Below are 15,643 nucleotides of genomic sequence, written 5' to 3'. Positions count from 1 at the left end.
CTACTGTGTGTGTGTGTGTAAGAGAGTTTCATGATAACACACAATTTAAATCAGGAGAGGATTTAATAAACTGCACAAAAAGCCTTGATGTTTCACATAAATATCCCAAATCCATACAGTTTCACCGTCCCTGCCTGGCCCTGCACAAAAAAAGGGCCCAACAGTAATTTCAACATCACCTGTATAAGCCACGTAAAGACAATGTTTACAAGAGATTAATTTAAAACAGCAAACACTGAACAGAACAATCTACAGTATTATTAAGACAGTGTTTCATATGGTACCCTATTCCCTATAGTGCACTACTTTAGACCACGGACCATAGGGTAGTGCACTACTTTAGACCACGGACCATAGGGTAGTGCACTACTTTAGACCACGGGCCATAGGGTAGTGCACTACTTTAGTCCAGGGTCACTATATAGGGAATATGATGCCATTTGGGACACATCAGATGATTGACAGTCAGTAGAGGAGTCTAACCAAAAGTATTTTCTATTACCCTTTATTTAGAAAGCGTACATCCACTCAACCAATATGGGCTATTTACAAGTCATTTGTTTGAATGTTTCCTACTAAAAACATACTTCTTAAATCTTTAAACTATTTCCGTGTTTAAACAAATGAACCCTAAAACTTAATTTACATCTTGTAGGCCAAAAGGAAAATCTACTTCTACAAATGGGATGATCAAGACCTTGCGACATGAAAATGATATTCAACCAAAATCAGAGGTTATACATGTTCAATTGTGTTTTACAAAGAATTGAATAGTTTCACATTTTTTTCAAATCAAAATGAACTAAAACAGAAAGGGATAAAACCATTATTGAAAGTGAGCAATATTTTGTTTTGCCACGACAATAACCCACCTCAAGCAGGTTACGAGGTCTTTCGATGGTGACTAATTCTCTTTAAAGTAAATTATTTTGTTATGTTTTATGTGGCCTAAATTCCCCCACTGCCATTCAGGTAACAATTGCCTGTCTTCTCATGTCCCTGCCAGGTATCCCTTTTAAGGAGAAGGTAAAAGGTTTTAGTTTGGGCCTTGAATCTCAGGGAGTGGTTATGATTCTTCTGAAATGCACATTATGTAGTTAGACAGTTTCCTATATGGTGATTGATCTGGTAAGAAATACATCTTTCCTCCTTAGTCTGATCCCAGATCTGTTAGTGGTCTTGGCCCACTTCCTTGCTGTACTTGTCAAGCCCAACATGTTGGATATGACAAGGAGTTGGCATGACGGCACAAACAGACGGGGACCCAGGCTAATCTATCCCCCACTGCAAAGGGGAACTGTTGTGGTGCAATAACCCAAGTCATCAAGCCAAGCGATCTATAGTCATGTTAAAATACAAACAGGTCGCTAAGCAACGTGGGTCCAAAACACACATGTACAATAAAAAGTGATCAACTTGCCTGTTTTTAATAATGTTAGACCACTGCATGGGTTTTAACATGATCACCTTAATGTCCCGGGATGTGTCCAAATGGAACCCTATTCCCTATCTAGCGCACTACTTTTGATCAGAGTTCTGGTCTAAAGGAGTTCACTATAAAGGGAGTAGGGTGCCATTTGGGATGAAACCCGGTTAGAAGACGGATTAAGTCATTACTGTATTACAAGGCATCAGAATAACCTTATTAATATAACCTTAAGGTGGCAGGTTCTCTAACAGGCTAACACAACAAACCAAACACTGTTCAGATTCAGACAACTACGGAAACAACTCCAGGCCAAACTGCACCAAAAGAGAAGTAGAATAGAGAGATCTAGAGCGTCTAAAAATAAATAAATACATGTCAGAAGATTTCAAATGGTTCCAATATTAAGGCAATGCAGTGGCATTATTCCTCTTGGTGCTCCTCAAGCCTTTGCCCTCTTTTTAAAAGATCATAGCAACAGCTTTATACGTTTAGATGAAATTCTGGACATTCTAATTAAAGATGACATTTTTCACACATAGAATTAAATAAAATGCAAAGAAAGAAAAAGAGTGATAAATTAATCCATGGCCCGTGCAGCTTCAAAACCCACCCGACAGCAACAGGGGCAATGTGTCGCGTTCCAAATCACTACTGAACATCTTACCGTGCATCAGCAATGGGGGCCGCATCCCAAAATCTCTTCTGAACACCCTGCAGTACTTTACCATCAGAAACTTGACCAACACTATCGACAACAAAACGCAAAGATGTGAAGGGGGGGGGGGGGGGGGGGGGAGCTACCTTCTGTGGACCATTCTTCTAGCATCATTAGAACCCTCAGTCAGTGCAATGTTCCAGGTGGACTAGTTAGAGGTTCCCATCACGTTACCGGGAAGGAATAGCTGCCTCCCAGACGACATACTATTCCCCATGTAGTGCACTACTTCTGACCAGAGCCCTATGGGCCCTGATTCTGCAGAGTTGGGGATTCAGCTTCATTCACGAGGAAATCATGGACCCTGGTCAAAAGTAGTGTACTATATAGGAAATAGGATGGCATTTGGGAAGTACACCAATATCTCTGGTGCCAGGCAAAAATAATTAATAAAATGGGAATAAAAATTTATAAAAGATAAGTGTGGTCCAGAGGAGAGGAGAGGTCGGGGAGAGGACAGGTCGAGGAGAGGTCGGGGAGAGGACGGGTCGGGGAGAGGACAGGCCGGGGAGAGGACAGGTCGGGGAGAGGACAGGTCGGGGAGAGGACAGGTCGGGGAGAGACTCTTCGGGAGGTTTAGTGAATGTAGGCTCTGTAGACAGCTGACATGTCGTTGTCTGACTGGTCCAGTGCTTTAGCCCTCTTGTAGACCTACAGATGAGACAGAGACAGAAAAACATGGTTACTATGTATCAAGAAGTAACGTTGTCATAAAGTGATACAAAACATAACTTTATTGTTCACGGAAACAGAATTTGGTCCAAAGAATAGGAGAGGTGTTCCAAAAGAAACAATGTCACTGGATTAGAAAACATGAGATGGTCTTGTGGCAAGTCTGATTCTTCTCTGGTAAATATGAGGTTTCAATCAGTGTCTGCGTCCCTCAGCGACTGTATGTCCCCCCCCTTAGTGCCTGCGTCCCAGGGGCTTCGTGTCCCTCAGCGACTGTATGTCTGTCTCCCCCCCCCCGTGTCTGTATGTCCCCCCCTCAGTGTCTGTGTCCCAGGGGCTTCGTGTCCCTCAGCGACTGTATGTCCCCCCCTCAGTGTCTGCGTCCCTCAGCGACTGTATGTCCCCCCCTCAATGTCTGCGTCCCAGGGGCGTCGTGTCCCTCAGCGACTGTATGCACCCCCCCCGTGTCTGTATGTCCCCCCCTCAGTATCAGTATGCCCCCCCTCGTGTCTGTATGTCCCCAAAGAGTGAACAGAGAAACGATACCAGAAGTACTGGACCCCTGACACTCTGGTGTTCCCACAGCGACAGGTTAGGAACCCGTGTTCCCACAGCAACATGTTATTATATATCAGTTAGTAATGTTGACATACCTTATGTAGAATACGTATATCCCATTTTATATACTGTAGGTGCTGGGCTAACAATATGGGTAAAATGTCTATGGGTATGTGGACATTTATTCCGTTTGAAACAGTTAAGATCTACCCCCAATGCCATTTGGAATCTCATTGGCGGCCATTTTGTGTGTGTCAATCCAACAACGTCTTACCTCATTGGCTGCTGCAGCCATAGGGGTCGGGTGATTGGCTGTGTCGCCCATGGAGATGGCTAGCCTCAGATCCTTCTGAATGTGTTTCAAATAGTAGTCTGGTTTGAAGTTGCCCTGTAGGATATCTGGAAAGATCCAGGGGGAAAGACCTCATCATTACCAGTGGAGAGATGTAATGAAACAAATGTAGCATTTTGAATAGTTTAAATCATAGACGAAGAAGGTATTACAACATGAACATGTAACAATCAGGGGAACTTCTGTATCCATTAATACTGCCACATCTTTTACTAAACGAGTCATGCTTTTAGGGATAACATCTGCCCCAAACAAGACAGGTTTTAAAAAATGTATTTTACCTTTATTTAACTAGGCAAGTCAGTTAAGAACAAATTCTTATTTTCAATGACTGCCTACCCTGGCCAAACCCTCCCTTAACCCGGACGAAGCTGGGCCAATTGAGCGCCACCCTATGAGACTCCCGATCACGGTTGGTTGTGATACAGCCCGGGATTGAACCAGGGTCTGTAGTGACACCTCTAGCACGTTGCTTGTGCAAGTGTTGAATTCACTATGCTTTGAGTTTCCAATTTGCCCCTGGTCTAAAGCAGTGCACTATATAGGGAATAGGGCCCTGGTCTAAAGTAGTGCACTATGTAGGGAATAGGGCCCTGGTCTAAAGTAGTGCACTATATAGGGAATAGGGCCCTGGTCTAAAGTAATGTACTATGTAGAAAATATTTGGAAGACAGTGTATTTTCTGCTGACTGACTCGGCAGGGCTTTTGTTTCTGACTCGGCAGGGCTTTTGTTTCTGACTCGGCAGGGCTTTTGTTTCTGACTCGGCAGGGCTTTTGTTTCTGACTCGGCAGGGCTTTTGTTTCTGACTCGGCAGGGCTTTTGTTTCTGACTCGGCAGGGCTTTTGTTTCTGACTCGGCAGGGCTTTTGTTTCTGACTCGGCAGGGCTTTTGTTTCTGACTCACTCTGGCATTTTTGGTCCACGAAGGTGCTGGCCATCTGACCCTGAGACAGGATGTCCAGGAAGGTATGCTGTGATTGGCCTGTGGCCTGGGCTAGGGTCAGCCCCTCGGCGATGGTTGCCATGAAGCTTCCCTGTACCATGTTGAGGATCAGCATCATCCTCGCTGCGTTACCCACCTCACCTGATAACACACACACGTTAGCCTGCTTCACCTGATAACACACAGGACATTGGATAGCCCTGAGATAAGACACCCATAAAACTCAGACCATCTACCTAGGAAGAATGAGGTCTTGCCCATGGCCTGGAAACAGGAGCTGCAGTCTTCGTAGACCGTCCTGTCTCCGGCCGCTAGGATGACCAGCATGCCCTCGTTAGACACCTGCTGGCTTCCAGCCACAGGAGCCTCCAGGAAGCGGCCGCCCCGCGACGATATCACCTAATGACAGACAGAGACAGGAGCCAATCAGACAGTGGTGTGGCAGTAGAGGAGCCAATGAGAGAGCATAGGATAAGATGATTGATGATGTAACGACGGTACCCAATGGGAGAGTGATGATGACCTAGCGACAGTGGGAGTAGCATACACCTGGAATCACAAGCTGTGAGAGCTCTGTGTGTGTGTGTGTGTACCTGTGAGAGCTCTGTGTGTGTGTGTGTGTACCTGTGAGAGCTCTGTGTGTGTGTGTGTGTACCTGTGAGAGCTCTGTGTGTGTGTGTGTGTACCTGTGAGAGCTCTGTGTGTGTGTGTGTGTACCTGTGAGAGCTCTGTGTGTGTGTGTGTGTACCTGTGAGAGCTCTGTGTGTGTGTGTGTGTACCTGTGAGAGCTCTGTGATGGTCTCTGGGTCCACGGTAGACATCTCTACGTAACATTTCCCTGGCCTGATGCCCTGGAGCACTCCACTGGGACCCAGCACCAACTGGCAAAGAGAGAGAACGAGAGAGAGAGAGAGGGAGGGGTATTAAGAGTCATATGTAGTGAGATAAATTAGTCACTGCAGTCAGAACAAAAAAAGGCATTACAATACTTATCACACCAAGCTTACTAACTGCAGCAACATGGCAGCCAGTCTGTTTGTGGTAACATTTCACTCTTCTTCATCTGCCTGGAAATCTGGCCTGACTACACACATACAAACATCGTCTGTTGAGATGTGTCCCCGTTTCCTTAGTACTTACATCCCTGGCAGCCTTGGGGTCTGAGACGCAGGAGAAGGTGATGTCACACATGGAGACCACCTCTGCTGGGGTCCGCCCTAACCTGGCCCCTTCCTGGATGAACAGGTCACACTGACAGCGGGAAGACAACAGGAACAAGACAGGAAGTGAGCTCACAGGAAGGGATGTCACAACAGGACGTAGCTCAAAATCAGCACCAAACCCAAACTTTGTTACTTTACATTATAAATAAATGAATTATTGCATAGAATACAATACTGTACCAAATAACTGTGGTTTAAATAATAATAGTTCTGATGGAATCACAGGAGTAAATTCTGTGTGGTATTTTCTCACGTGTTGGTTGTCTTGCGGTACCTTTTCTACTGTGCGATTCCACACTGTGACGACGTGACCCATCTTCAACAGGTTGGACACTATTCCGCTACCCATAAGCCCCAGCCCTAGGAACCCTATCCTGTAAAGGAAAGATACAAGTTTACATTTTTTATCCTTTTCCAGATGGACAAAAAACACTGGGGCCAGTATACAGAGGAGTGCTGGTCTCGGATCAGGGTCCCCCCTGTCCATGTAATCTAAAAGGGCCAGTATACAGAGGAGAGCTGGTCTAGGATCAGGTCCCCCCTGTCCATGTAATCTAAAAGGACCAGTATTCAGTCATAGAGCTGGTCTAGGATCAGGTCCCCCCTGTCCATGTAATCTAAAAGGACCAGTATTCAGTCATAGAGCTGGTCTAGGATCAGGTCCCCCCTGTCCATGTAATCTAAAAGGACCAGTATTCAGTCATAGAGCTGGTCTAGGATCAGGTCCCCCCCTGTCCATGTAATCTAAAAGGACCAGTATTCAGAGTCATAGAGCTGGTCTAGGATCAGGTCCCCCTGTCCATGTAATCTAAAAGGACCAGTATTCAGTCATAGAGCTGGTCTAGGATCAGGTCCCCCCTGTCCATGTAATCTAAAAGGACCAGTATTCAGTCATAGAGCTGGTCTAGGATCAGGTCCCCCCTGTCCATGTAATCTAAAAGGACCAGTATTCAGTCATAGAGCTGGTCTAGGATCAGGTCCCCACTGTCCATGTAATCTAAAAGGACCAGTATTCAGTCATAGAGCTGGTCTAGGATCAGGTCCCCCCTGTTAACTCGAAATGACACAACGACAAGGTTCCAGTTTAACAAAGTTTACTCTACTATATGAACACACTACAAGGTAGCCATTCCACTCCAGGCTAGGTCCAACAACGAACAGACTTCCAGCGCATGCGCACTCTTGACTCCGTGATAGCCCCGTAATAACAGGAGTATAGGGATACTTAAAACATGAACTTAACAATCTCCCCCTTTTCTTTAAAGACAAATAAAACATCAACAACATAATTAAAGGTCCAAGTATTATTCAAGATCCCCATTACAAATGGGTTGTGTTACAGGCTGCCACTTTCCATTACTGAGAGCCTGTAGGAGCGAGAGCCTGTAGGAGCACAAGACCGGATGCTCCCTTTTTAGTCAGACAGTCAGCAAGCTGTTCCTTTGTGGTCGACCACAGAATCCGCTGGATTCTCTGTGCTTGAATAAGTTCCTTGATGCTGCTAATCTCAAAGTCTTTTCTCTGTGACAGACTTGGTTGACTTCACAGCATCAACTAATGAGTAGTTGTCAGTGACACAAACTACAGGTAGGAAGTGCCGTTTTGTCCCACCAGTGATAACCTAGCGAAGCATCACTGAAGACAACTAGTTTCAAAGAGTCATCTTTTCCAACATGCTGAAACTTTAACGTCACTTGTTGTGATTCCAGTTTACGAACAACTTTGTTTGCCTCATGAATGGTTTGTACAGTGGCGTGTTTTGTGTTAGATGCCAAGTTGCAACCATCAAACCAGGTCTACTCTGTCTCGCAGCCCATAAAATTTGTCCCATCTTTGACCTCAATTGACCAGCTTCAATTCCACAGAGGGGAATTCCTTTGTACGGCTCTTGAAGAATCCATGTGGATAGGTTGAAGATTCTTGATATAGCTCTCCTGTTGCATCAGTATTTTTCCATCAACTGTAATAAACTCTATGCCAACATAACAAAAATGATCATGCTCCTCACGGCCAACCTAGAAAACAGCTTTGAGGTGTGGAATCACAGTTGAAGCAAAGGTCTGTGAGCCACCCCAGATAAAGTCATCAACATGACAGGCAAGTACTCCAGTCACATTGCAGTCTTGATCAAGCCAATAGAAGACTGCAGGATCCACTTGTGACATTTTTCCACCTGTATTCAGCATTGTTGCCTTGACTTTGTTGTACCAGTAGTGATCCATCTGCCAGTCCATACACACACTTTTTTAGTTTCCACAGTGTTCCTTCACTTTTAGCTTCGGGCGGAGGTCGGATGTGAATGTCCCTTGACAGCTCTGTTCCCTGCAAAAATCCAGATTTGATGTCTATGGAATTAAGTTTCCATTTTTTCTGGCAGATCACTGACATCAGCAATCTGAGTGACTCTGAGGCCCATGTCGGTGAGTCTTTTGGGAGTTCTTTAGCAGCCAGCTCCTCAAAAACTCTAGCCACTAGACGTGCTTTGGGCACTATTCCAGTTAAGGATTCTTTAAGGGTACACACCCACCTTGTTGAGACGCACTTTTGGCCAATGTCTTTGACTTCCTCAAACACTCCATTTTTCCTCCAATTACTGAGCTCATCTAGCTTAGCTGAGTCAAATGACACGTCCTTTGTTTCAAGTACATCATCATTTTGAATGTCATTCTGTTTTTCTCGATTTTCCATTGGTTCAATTCTGATATTATCTACAAGTGGCAGGTCAGCTGACCCTGTTGTACCAGAAAGTGTAGCTGGTTCAGAGCACTGCAAGTTGTACCAGTTCTTGTGTTTTGCTTTTCCTGCTCGTCCAATGACGGTTGCTGTATGTGGAATACCACTTTCTCTGTCCGTGTATTTAACAGGTTGTCCAGTTTTCAGATTGGAACAACCATGTTCTCTTAACACATGTGGCTGTTGAATGTTTTCCTCATTTGAACGCTCAACAGTATTACCTGTGGCATGGTTGAAGGTCTCTGCTCCATTTCCTATGTCAGTTTCGGTGTCCATATCATTGGATGCGACATCTGGTAGGTTTGTGTCTGTTACTGTGTCCTTTTTGTCATTTTCATTAGGAGACTGATTCTCAGCAACAGCCCCTCTATCTTGTTGATCATTTACTTTCCGCAATCTTGAGTGATGCACCCTGACAATCATGCCTCCGTGCCTCACAAATATCACCACACCATCTTGACCAATGACTACTCCCGGTCCTTTCCACTCTTGACAGTCAACTCGTTTGTAGTACACTTTGTCTCCAGACTCGTACTTCTCATCATCATTATTCCCTGAACTGCTGAGTAACTTTTGAAGTCTGTTAACTGTATCATGTCCAAACTGTTTGTAAAGCTTTAACAATACTTTGTGTTTTTCTTTAGTGCTCATGTTCTCTGTGACTGTCAGAATCTTCATGTGCTCTGTGTCAGTCAGAATCTCATTTTTGCATGGACACTGTGTGATGTCTTTGTCTAAAATGTTTACACAATAGTGGCCTGAGGTAGTAAGTTCAAGAGTCACTGGTTGTTTAAACATCACTGCCTTGTCATTTTTTATGTCTAGTACAGCCTCTGCCTTCTTGAGGGAAGCTTTGCTTAATAGTAAGGGGATATCTGTAGGGACCACCTCTGTTTCAATGTGACACTTAGTCTGACCAATTTTTGCTGGTATCTTAACTCTCTTGGTAGAATGGACAATTCTCCCGTCTCCAAATTTGAAAGCTCTGCTGCTTGGTGTGTCAATCATATTTTGTACTTCCTTCATATTTAGTTCACTGACATAGCTATCAAGCCATTTTGCACCACACACTGTCCGTGTACATGCAGTATCAATCACAGCAGATCCTAAGGATTCAACTATAAAAATCTCAGTATCAGAAGCAGATTCATTTGAAAACAGTGTAATGTTACACTGCTCTATCTCTGTGTTTACATTTTCCTCTGTTAGTTTAACTTGTTCATTTTTATGAGGACAGTCTTTAACCCAATGGTAAGTGCTTTGACAAATAGCACATTTCGATCTCCTTCCATATGTGTCCAGTGGATTTGTGCCGGGAAATGGCGCCCTCTTCTGGTTATCTTGAGAACGTGACTTTTTGGCGCCTTTTCTGTGCTGCTCGGTGTAATATGCTGCGTCACTCACTTGCATTCCATCTGTTATTGGCGCGACAGACGTCTTTTCACCAAATATTCTTTTTAGTGCCGACTTCATAGATGCAAAAGTCAGCACAGTACAAGCAGTCAAAGCCAACTGTTTCTCCCTACCATCTAGACAGGCAGTACCTAGCAACTTGAACCCTAACACTGCATCTGGGAGAACCATGTCGTACTTGCGCATTCTATTGTACCTCTGTTCGAAATCAATGATGTAGTCTGCCATTGCAACCGAAATATCTCTCGTAACACTGTCAAAGTTTGAATATGCCTCGTAGGCACGGTCTTTCTCTTCTTTAAGAAATACAGAATCCAGTGCTGTGATCAAAGTTCCCATACCGTCATCCTTGTTCAAATCCTCAACGGATATCTCCAGTGCTGTATCTCTCGCTCTTCCCTCGAGCGATAATACCACCGCAAGTGCTTGCTTTTTTGCGTCCAGATTAGTAACGCGTGTCCAGATTCCCAGTTCATTTTTCCAACTTTCGTACGACCTCTTCTCGTCGAAGCGAGGTGGCACGTTGTAGTTAGAAGCCATCGTCTGCTACCAATGTTAACTCGAAATGACACAACGACAAGGTTCCAGTTTAACAAAGTTTACTCTACTATATGAACACACTACAAGGTAGCCATTCCACTCCAGGCTAGGTCCAACAACGAACAGACTTCCAGCGCATGCGCACTCTTGACTCCGTGATAGCCCCGTAATAACAGGAGTATAGGGATACTTAAAACATGAACTTAACACCCCCTGTCCATGTAATCTAAAAGGACCAGTATTCAGTCATAGAGCTGGTCTAGGATCAGGTCCCCCCTGTCCATGTAATCTAAAAGGACCAGTATTCAGTCAGAGCTGGTCTAGGATCAGGTCCCCCTGTCCATGTAATCTAAAAGGACCAGTATTCAGTCATAGAGCTGGTCTAGGATCAGGTCCCCCTGTCCATGTAATCTAAAAGGACCAGTATTCAGTCAGAGCTGGTCTAGGATCAGGTCCCCACTGTCCATGTAATGTAAAAGGGAAATCTGAGGCCATATCAGCAGTGTGTAAATACAGATCCTGGTCTACTATATGGGTGCAGCCAGTGACCAACACGCCGCTCCATCATCAAGTTACACTGCATCAGAGTTGCCTACAGGCAGTTTCCTCAAAGCCACAACGGCTTGGAAGACCATCGTGAGAAAAACATCACTTGCAGGAGAGCTGATTATATTCCATGACCTGTTATTACACGCAGAGTGAACAGCCTGTACTACTGATGAAATATAGGAGAGACATGGTGATAATACAGTTACATACATATAATTACAGTATCTCCTACCGTTTGTCTGTGGGAGTAATACTGCCGTTGATGGCGGTGCTGTCTGCAGCTTGGATAGACGTTGACCTCGTGTCCTGTACAGACCAAAACAACCAAACACGATCATTTTAACACGCGCATCCAGAGTTCCCGACCACAGAGGAGTACAAACATACTGTATCTAGTGGGGATGACTTGTTTTTGGAATATTTGATCTAGTACTTGCTGTTTGTATGAAAATAAATGCCATTTAGTAATGTGTGTCATGTAGGAAGCACCATGGGGCTCTGTGGTTTAAATAGTCTTCCTCAGAGTTAAGACTGAAACCAATGACATACATACATGTGATAAATATATACACACACACGTCTGAAACCCACATGCAAAACCTACATAACATACGCCTCCAGCTGTACCCCTACATAACATACAGCTGTACCCCTACATAACATACAGGTGTACCCCTACATAACATACGCCTCCAGCTGTACCCCTACATAACATACAGCTGTACCCCTACATAACATACGCCTCCAGCTGTACCCCTACAAAACATACAGCTGTACCCCTACATACGCCTCCAGCTGTACCCCTACATAACATACGCCTCCAGCTGTACCCCTACATAACATACGCCTCCAGCTGTACCCCTACATAACATACAGCTGTACCCCTACATAACACACAGCTGTACCCCTACATAACACACAGCTGTACCCCTACATAACACACAGCTGTACCCCTACATAACACACAGCTGTACCCCTACATAACACACAGCTGTACCCCTACATAACACACAGCTGTACCCCTACATAACATACAGCTGTACCCCTACATAACATACAGCTGTACCCCTACATAACATACGCCTCCAGCTGTACCCCTACATAACATACAGCGGTACCCCTACATAACATACAGCGGTACCCCTACATAACACACAGCTGTACCCCTACATAACATACAGCTGTACCCCTACATAACATACGCCTCCAGCTGTACCCCTACATAACATACAGCTGTACCCCTACATAACATACAGCTGTACCCCTACATAACATACAGCTGTACCCCTACATAACATACGCCTCCAGCTGTACCCCTACATAACATACAGCTGTACCCCTACATAACATACAGCTGTACCCCTACATAACATACAGCTGTACCCCTACATAACATACAGCTGTACCCCTACATAACATACAGCTGTACCCCTACATAACATACAGCTGTACCCCTACATAACATACAGCTGTACCCCTACATAACATACGCCTCCAGCTGTACCCCTACATAACATACAGCTGTACCCCTACATAACACACAGCTGTACCCCTACATAACACACAGCTGTACCCCTACATAACACACAGCTGTACCCCTACATAACATACAGCTGTACCCCTACATAACATACAGCTGTACCCCTACATAACATACAGCTGTACCCCTACATAACACACAGCTGTACCCCTACATAACATACAGCTGTACCCCTACATAACATACGCCTCCAGCTGTACCCCTACATAACATACAGCGGTACCCCTACATAACATACAGCTGTACCCCTACATAACACACAGCGGTACCCCTACATAACATACGCCTCCAGCTGTACCCCTACATAACATACAGCTGTACCCCTACATAACATACAGCTGTACCCCTACATAACATACAGCTGTACCCCTACATAACATACAGCTGTACCCCTACATAACATACAGCTGTACCCCTACATAACATACAGCTGTACCCCTACATAACACACAGCTGTACCCCTACATAACACACAGCTGTACCCCTACATAACACACAGCTGTACCCCTACATAACACACAGCTGTACCCCTACATAACACACAGCTGTACCCCTACATAACACACAGCTGTACCCCTACATAACATACAGCTGTACCCCTACATAACATACAGCTGTACCCCTACATAACATACGCCTCCAGCTGTACCCCTACATAACATACAGCGGTACCCCTACATAACATACGCCTCCAGCTGTACCCCTACATAACATACAGCTGTACCCCTACATAACACACAGCTGTACCCCTACATAACATACAGCTGTACCCCTACATAACATACAGCTGTACCCCTACATAACATACAGCTGTACCCCTACATAACATACAGCTGTACCCCTACATAACATACAGCTGTACCCCTACATAACATACAGCTGTACCCCTACATAACATACAGCTGTACCCCTACATAACATACAGCTGTACCCCTACATAACATACAGCTGTACCCCTACATAACATACAGCTGTACCCCTACATAACATACAGCTGTACCCCTACATAACATACAGCTGTACCCCTACATAACATACAGCTGTACCCCTACATAACATACAGCTGTACCCCTACATAACATACGCCTCCAGCGGCCGCTTATTGGGTCCAAGTCACTGCTTCCTAAGGCCAAAGTAGACTCAGACAGCAAATAGAGAATGGTACTGAGGGTGAGTGAGTGAAGATGTCAAGCATTAAGACTGTCACAAATGGCACCCTATTCCCTATGTAGTGAACTACTTTTGACCAGAATGACCAAAGGTTAAAGCAGTTCCTCAATTCAGTCAAAATGTGGGGTGGAAAAGAAGTCGTGCCAAACACAGGGCCCTAGTTACAGGGATCCGTTTGAGACAGACTGCTACACAGGGCCCTAGTCACAGGGATCCGTTTGAGACAGACTGCTACACAGGGCCCTAGTTACAGGGATCCGTTTGAGACAGACTGCTACACAGGGCCCTAGTTACAGGGATCCGTTTGAGACAGACTGCTACACAGGGCCCTAGTTACAGGGATCCGTTTGAGACAGACTGCTACACAGGGCCCTAGTTACAGGGATCCGTTTGAGACAGACTGCTACACAGGGCCCTAGTCACAGGGATCCGTTTGAGACAGACTGCTACACAGGGCCCTAGTTACAGGGATCCGTTTGAGACAGACTGCTACACAGGGCCCTAGTTACAGGGATCCGTTTGAGACAGACTGCTACACAGGGCCCTAGTTACAGGGATCCGTTTGAGACAGACTGCTACACAGGGCCCTAGTTACAGGGATCCGTTTGAGACAGACTGCTACACAGGGCCCTAGTTACAGGGATCCGTTTGAGACAGACTGCTACACAGGGCCCTAGTTACAGGGATCCGTTTGAGACAGACTGCTACACAGGGCCCTAGTTACAGGGATCCGTTTGAGACAGACTGCTACACAGGGCCCTAGTTACAGGGATCCGTTTGAGACAGACTGCTACACAGGGCCCTAGTTACAGGGATCCGTTTGAGACAGACTGCTACACAGGGCCCTAGTTACAGGGATCCGTTTGAGACAGACTGCTACACAGGGCCCTAGTTACAGGGATCCGTTTGAGACAGACTGCTACACAGGGCCCTAGTTACAGGGATCCGTTTGAGACAGACTGCTACACAGGGCCCTAGTTACAGGGATCCGTTTGAGACAGACTGCTACACAGGGCCCTAGTTACAGGGGTCCGTTTGAGACAGACTGCTACACAGGGCCCTAGTTACAGGGATCCGTTTGAGACAGACTGCTACACAGGGCCCTAGTTACAGGGATCCGTTTGAGACAGACTGCTACACAGGGCCCTAGTTACAGGGATCCGTTTGAGACAGACTGCTACACAGGGCCCTAGTTACAGGGATCCGTTTGAGACAGACTGCTACACAGGGCCCTAGTTACAGGGATCCGTTTGAGACAGACTGCTACACAGGGCCCTAGTTACAGGGATCCGTTTGAGACAGACTGCTACACAGGGCCCTAGTTACAGGGGTCCGTTTGAGACAGACTGCTACACAGGGCCCTAGTTACAGGGATCCGTTTGAGACAGACTGCTACACAGGGCCCTAGTTACAGGGATCCGTTTGAGACAGACTGCTACACAGGGCCCTAGTTACAGGGATCCGTTTGAGACAGACTGCTTGCTCACCTCCTCAACGATCTTCAGGCGTTTACTGATAGGCTCCATGGATGAGGCAGGCTGAGGAGGGAGAGAAAAGGTTCAAGGGACACACATTAGTTTACACACAAACAGTGCTGCTAACATCCTCCTAAAACCACCACACTGGATGCATCCCAAACCACCACTCTATTCCCTTTATAGTGCACTACTGGTGACCAGGGCCCTATTCCCTTTATAGTGCACTACTGGTGACCAGGGCCCTATTCCCTTTATAGTGCACTACTGGTGACCAGGGCCCTATTCCCTTTATAGTGCACTACTGGTGACCAGGGCCCTATTCCCTTT

The 15,643-nt window shown here is 45.7% G+C and overlaps 1 protein-coding gene and 1 non-coding gene across 4 annotated transcripts in view; both read right to left on the bottom strand.

Annotated features, from left to right (window-relative positions):
* Positions 1-44: 44 nt before the first annotated feature.
* LOC120042495 (putative oxidoreductase GLYR1) overlaps positions 45-15,643 on the bottom strand; it is a 28,661-nt gene continuing 13,062 nt past the window's right edge. For 2 of the 3 annotated variants that reach the window (XM_038987330.1, XM_038987337.1), the window contains 9 exons: positions 15,326-15,376; positions 11,361-11,434; positions 6,168-6,267; positions 5,811-5,921; positions 5,450-5,551; positions 4,907-5,069; positions 4,632-4,811; positions 3,649-3,773; positions 45-2,795 (listed from right to left, as the gene is read on the bottom strand). In XM_038987330.1, the coding sequence (XP_038843258.1) occupies positions 2,721-2,795; positions 3,649-3,773; positions 4,632-4,811; positions 4,907-5,069; positions 5,450-5,551; positions 5,811-5,921; positions 6,168-6,267; positions 11,361-11,434; positions 15,326-15,376 (981 nt within the window). In that variant the 3' untranslated portion in view covers positions 45-2,720. The remainder of the gene's footprint in view (positions 2,796-3,648; positions 3,774-4,631; positions 4,812-4,906; positions 5,070-5,449; positions 5,552-5,810; positions 5,922-6,167; positions 6,268-11,360; positions 11,435-15,325; positions 15,377-15,643) is intronic. The other variant, XM_038987343.1, reaches the window with a different exon arrangement.
* On the bottom strand, positions 11,153-11,236 carry LOC120045234. Its single transcript, XR_005476665.1, has one exon. It is a non-coding gene; the product is annotated as a small nucleolar RNA SNORD35 (small nucleolar RNA).

This window comes from Salvelinus namaycush, chromosome 3 (assembly GCF_016432855.1).
Source record: "Salvelinus namaycush isolate Seneca chromosome 3, SaNama_1.0, whole genome shotgun sequence".
Lineage (NCBI taxonomy): Eukaryota > Metazoa > Chordata > Actinopteri > Salmoniformes > Salmonidae > Salvelinus > Salvelinus namaycush.
The sequence above is the reverse complement of the archived record's forward strand: the minus strand, read 5'-3'. Positions and strand labels throughout refer to the sequence as shown.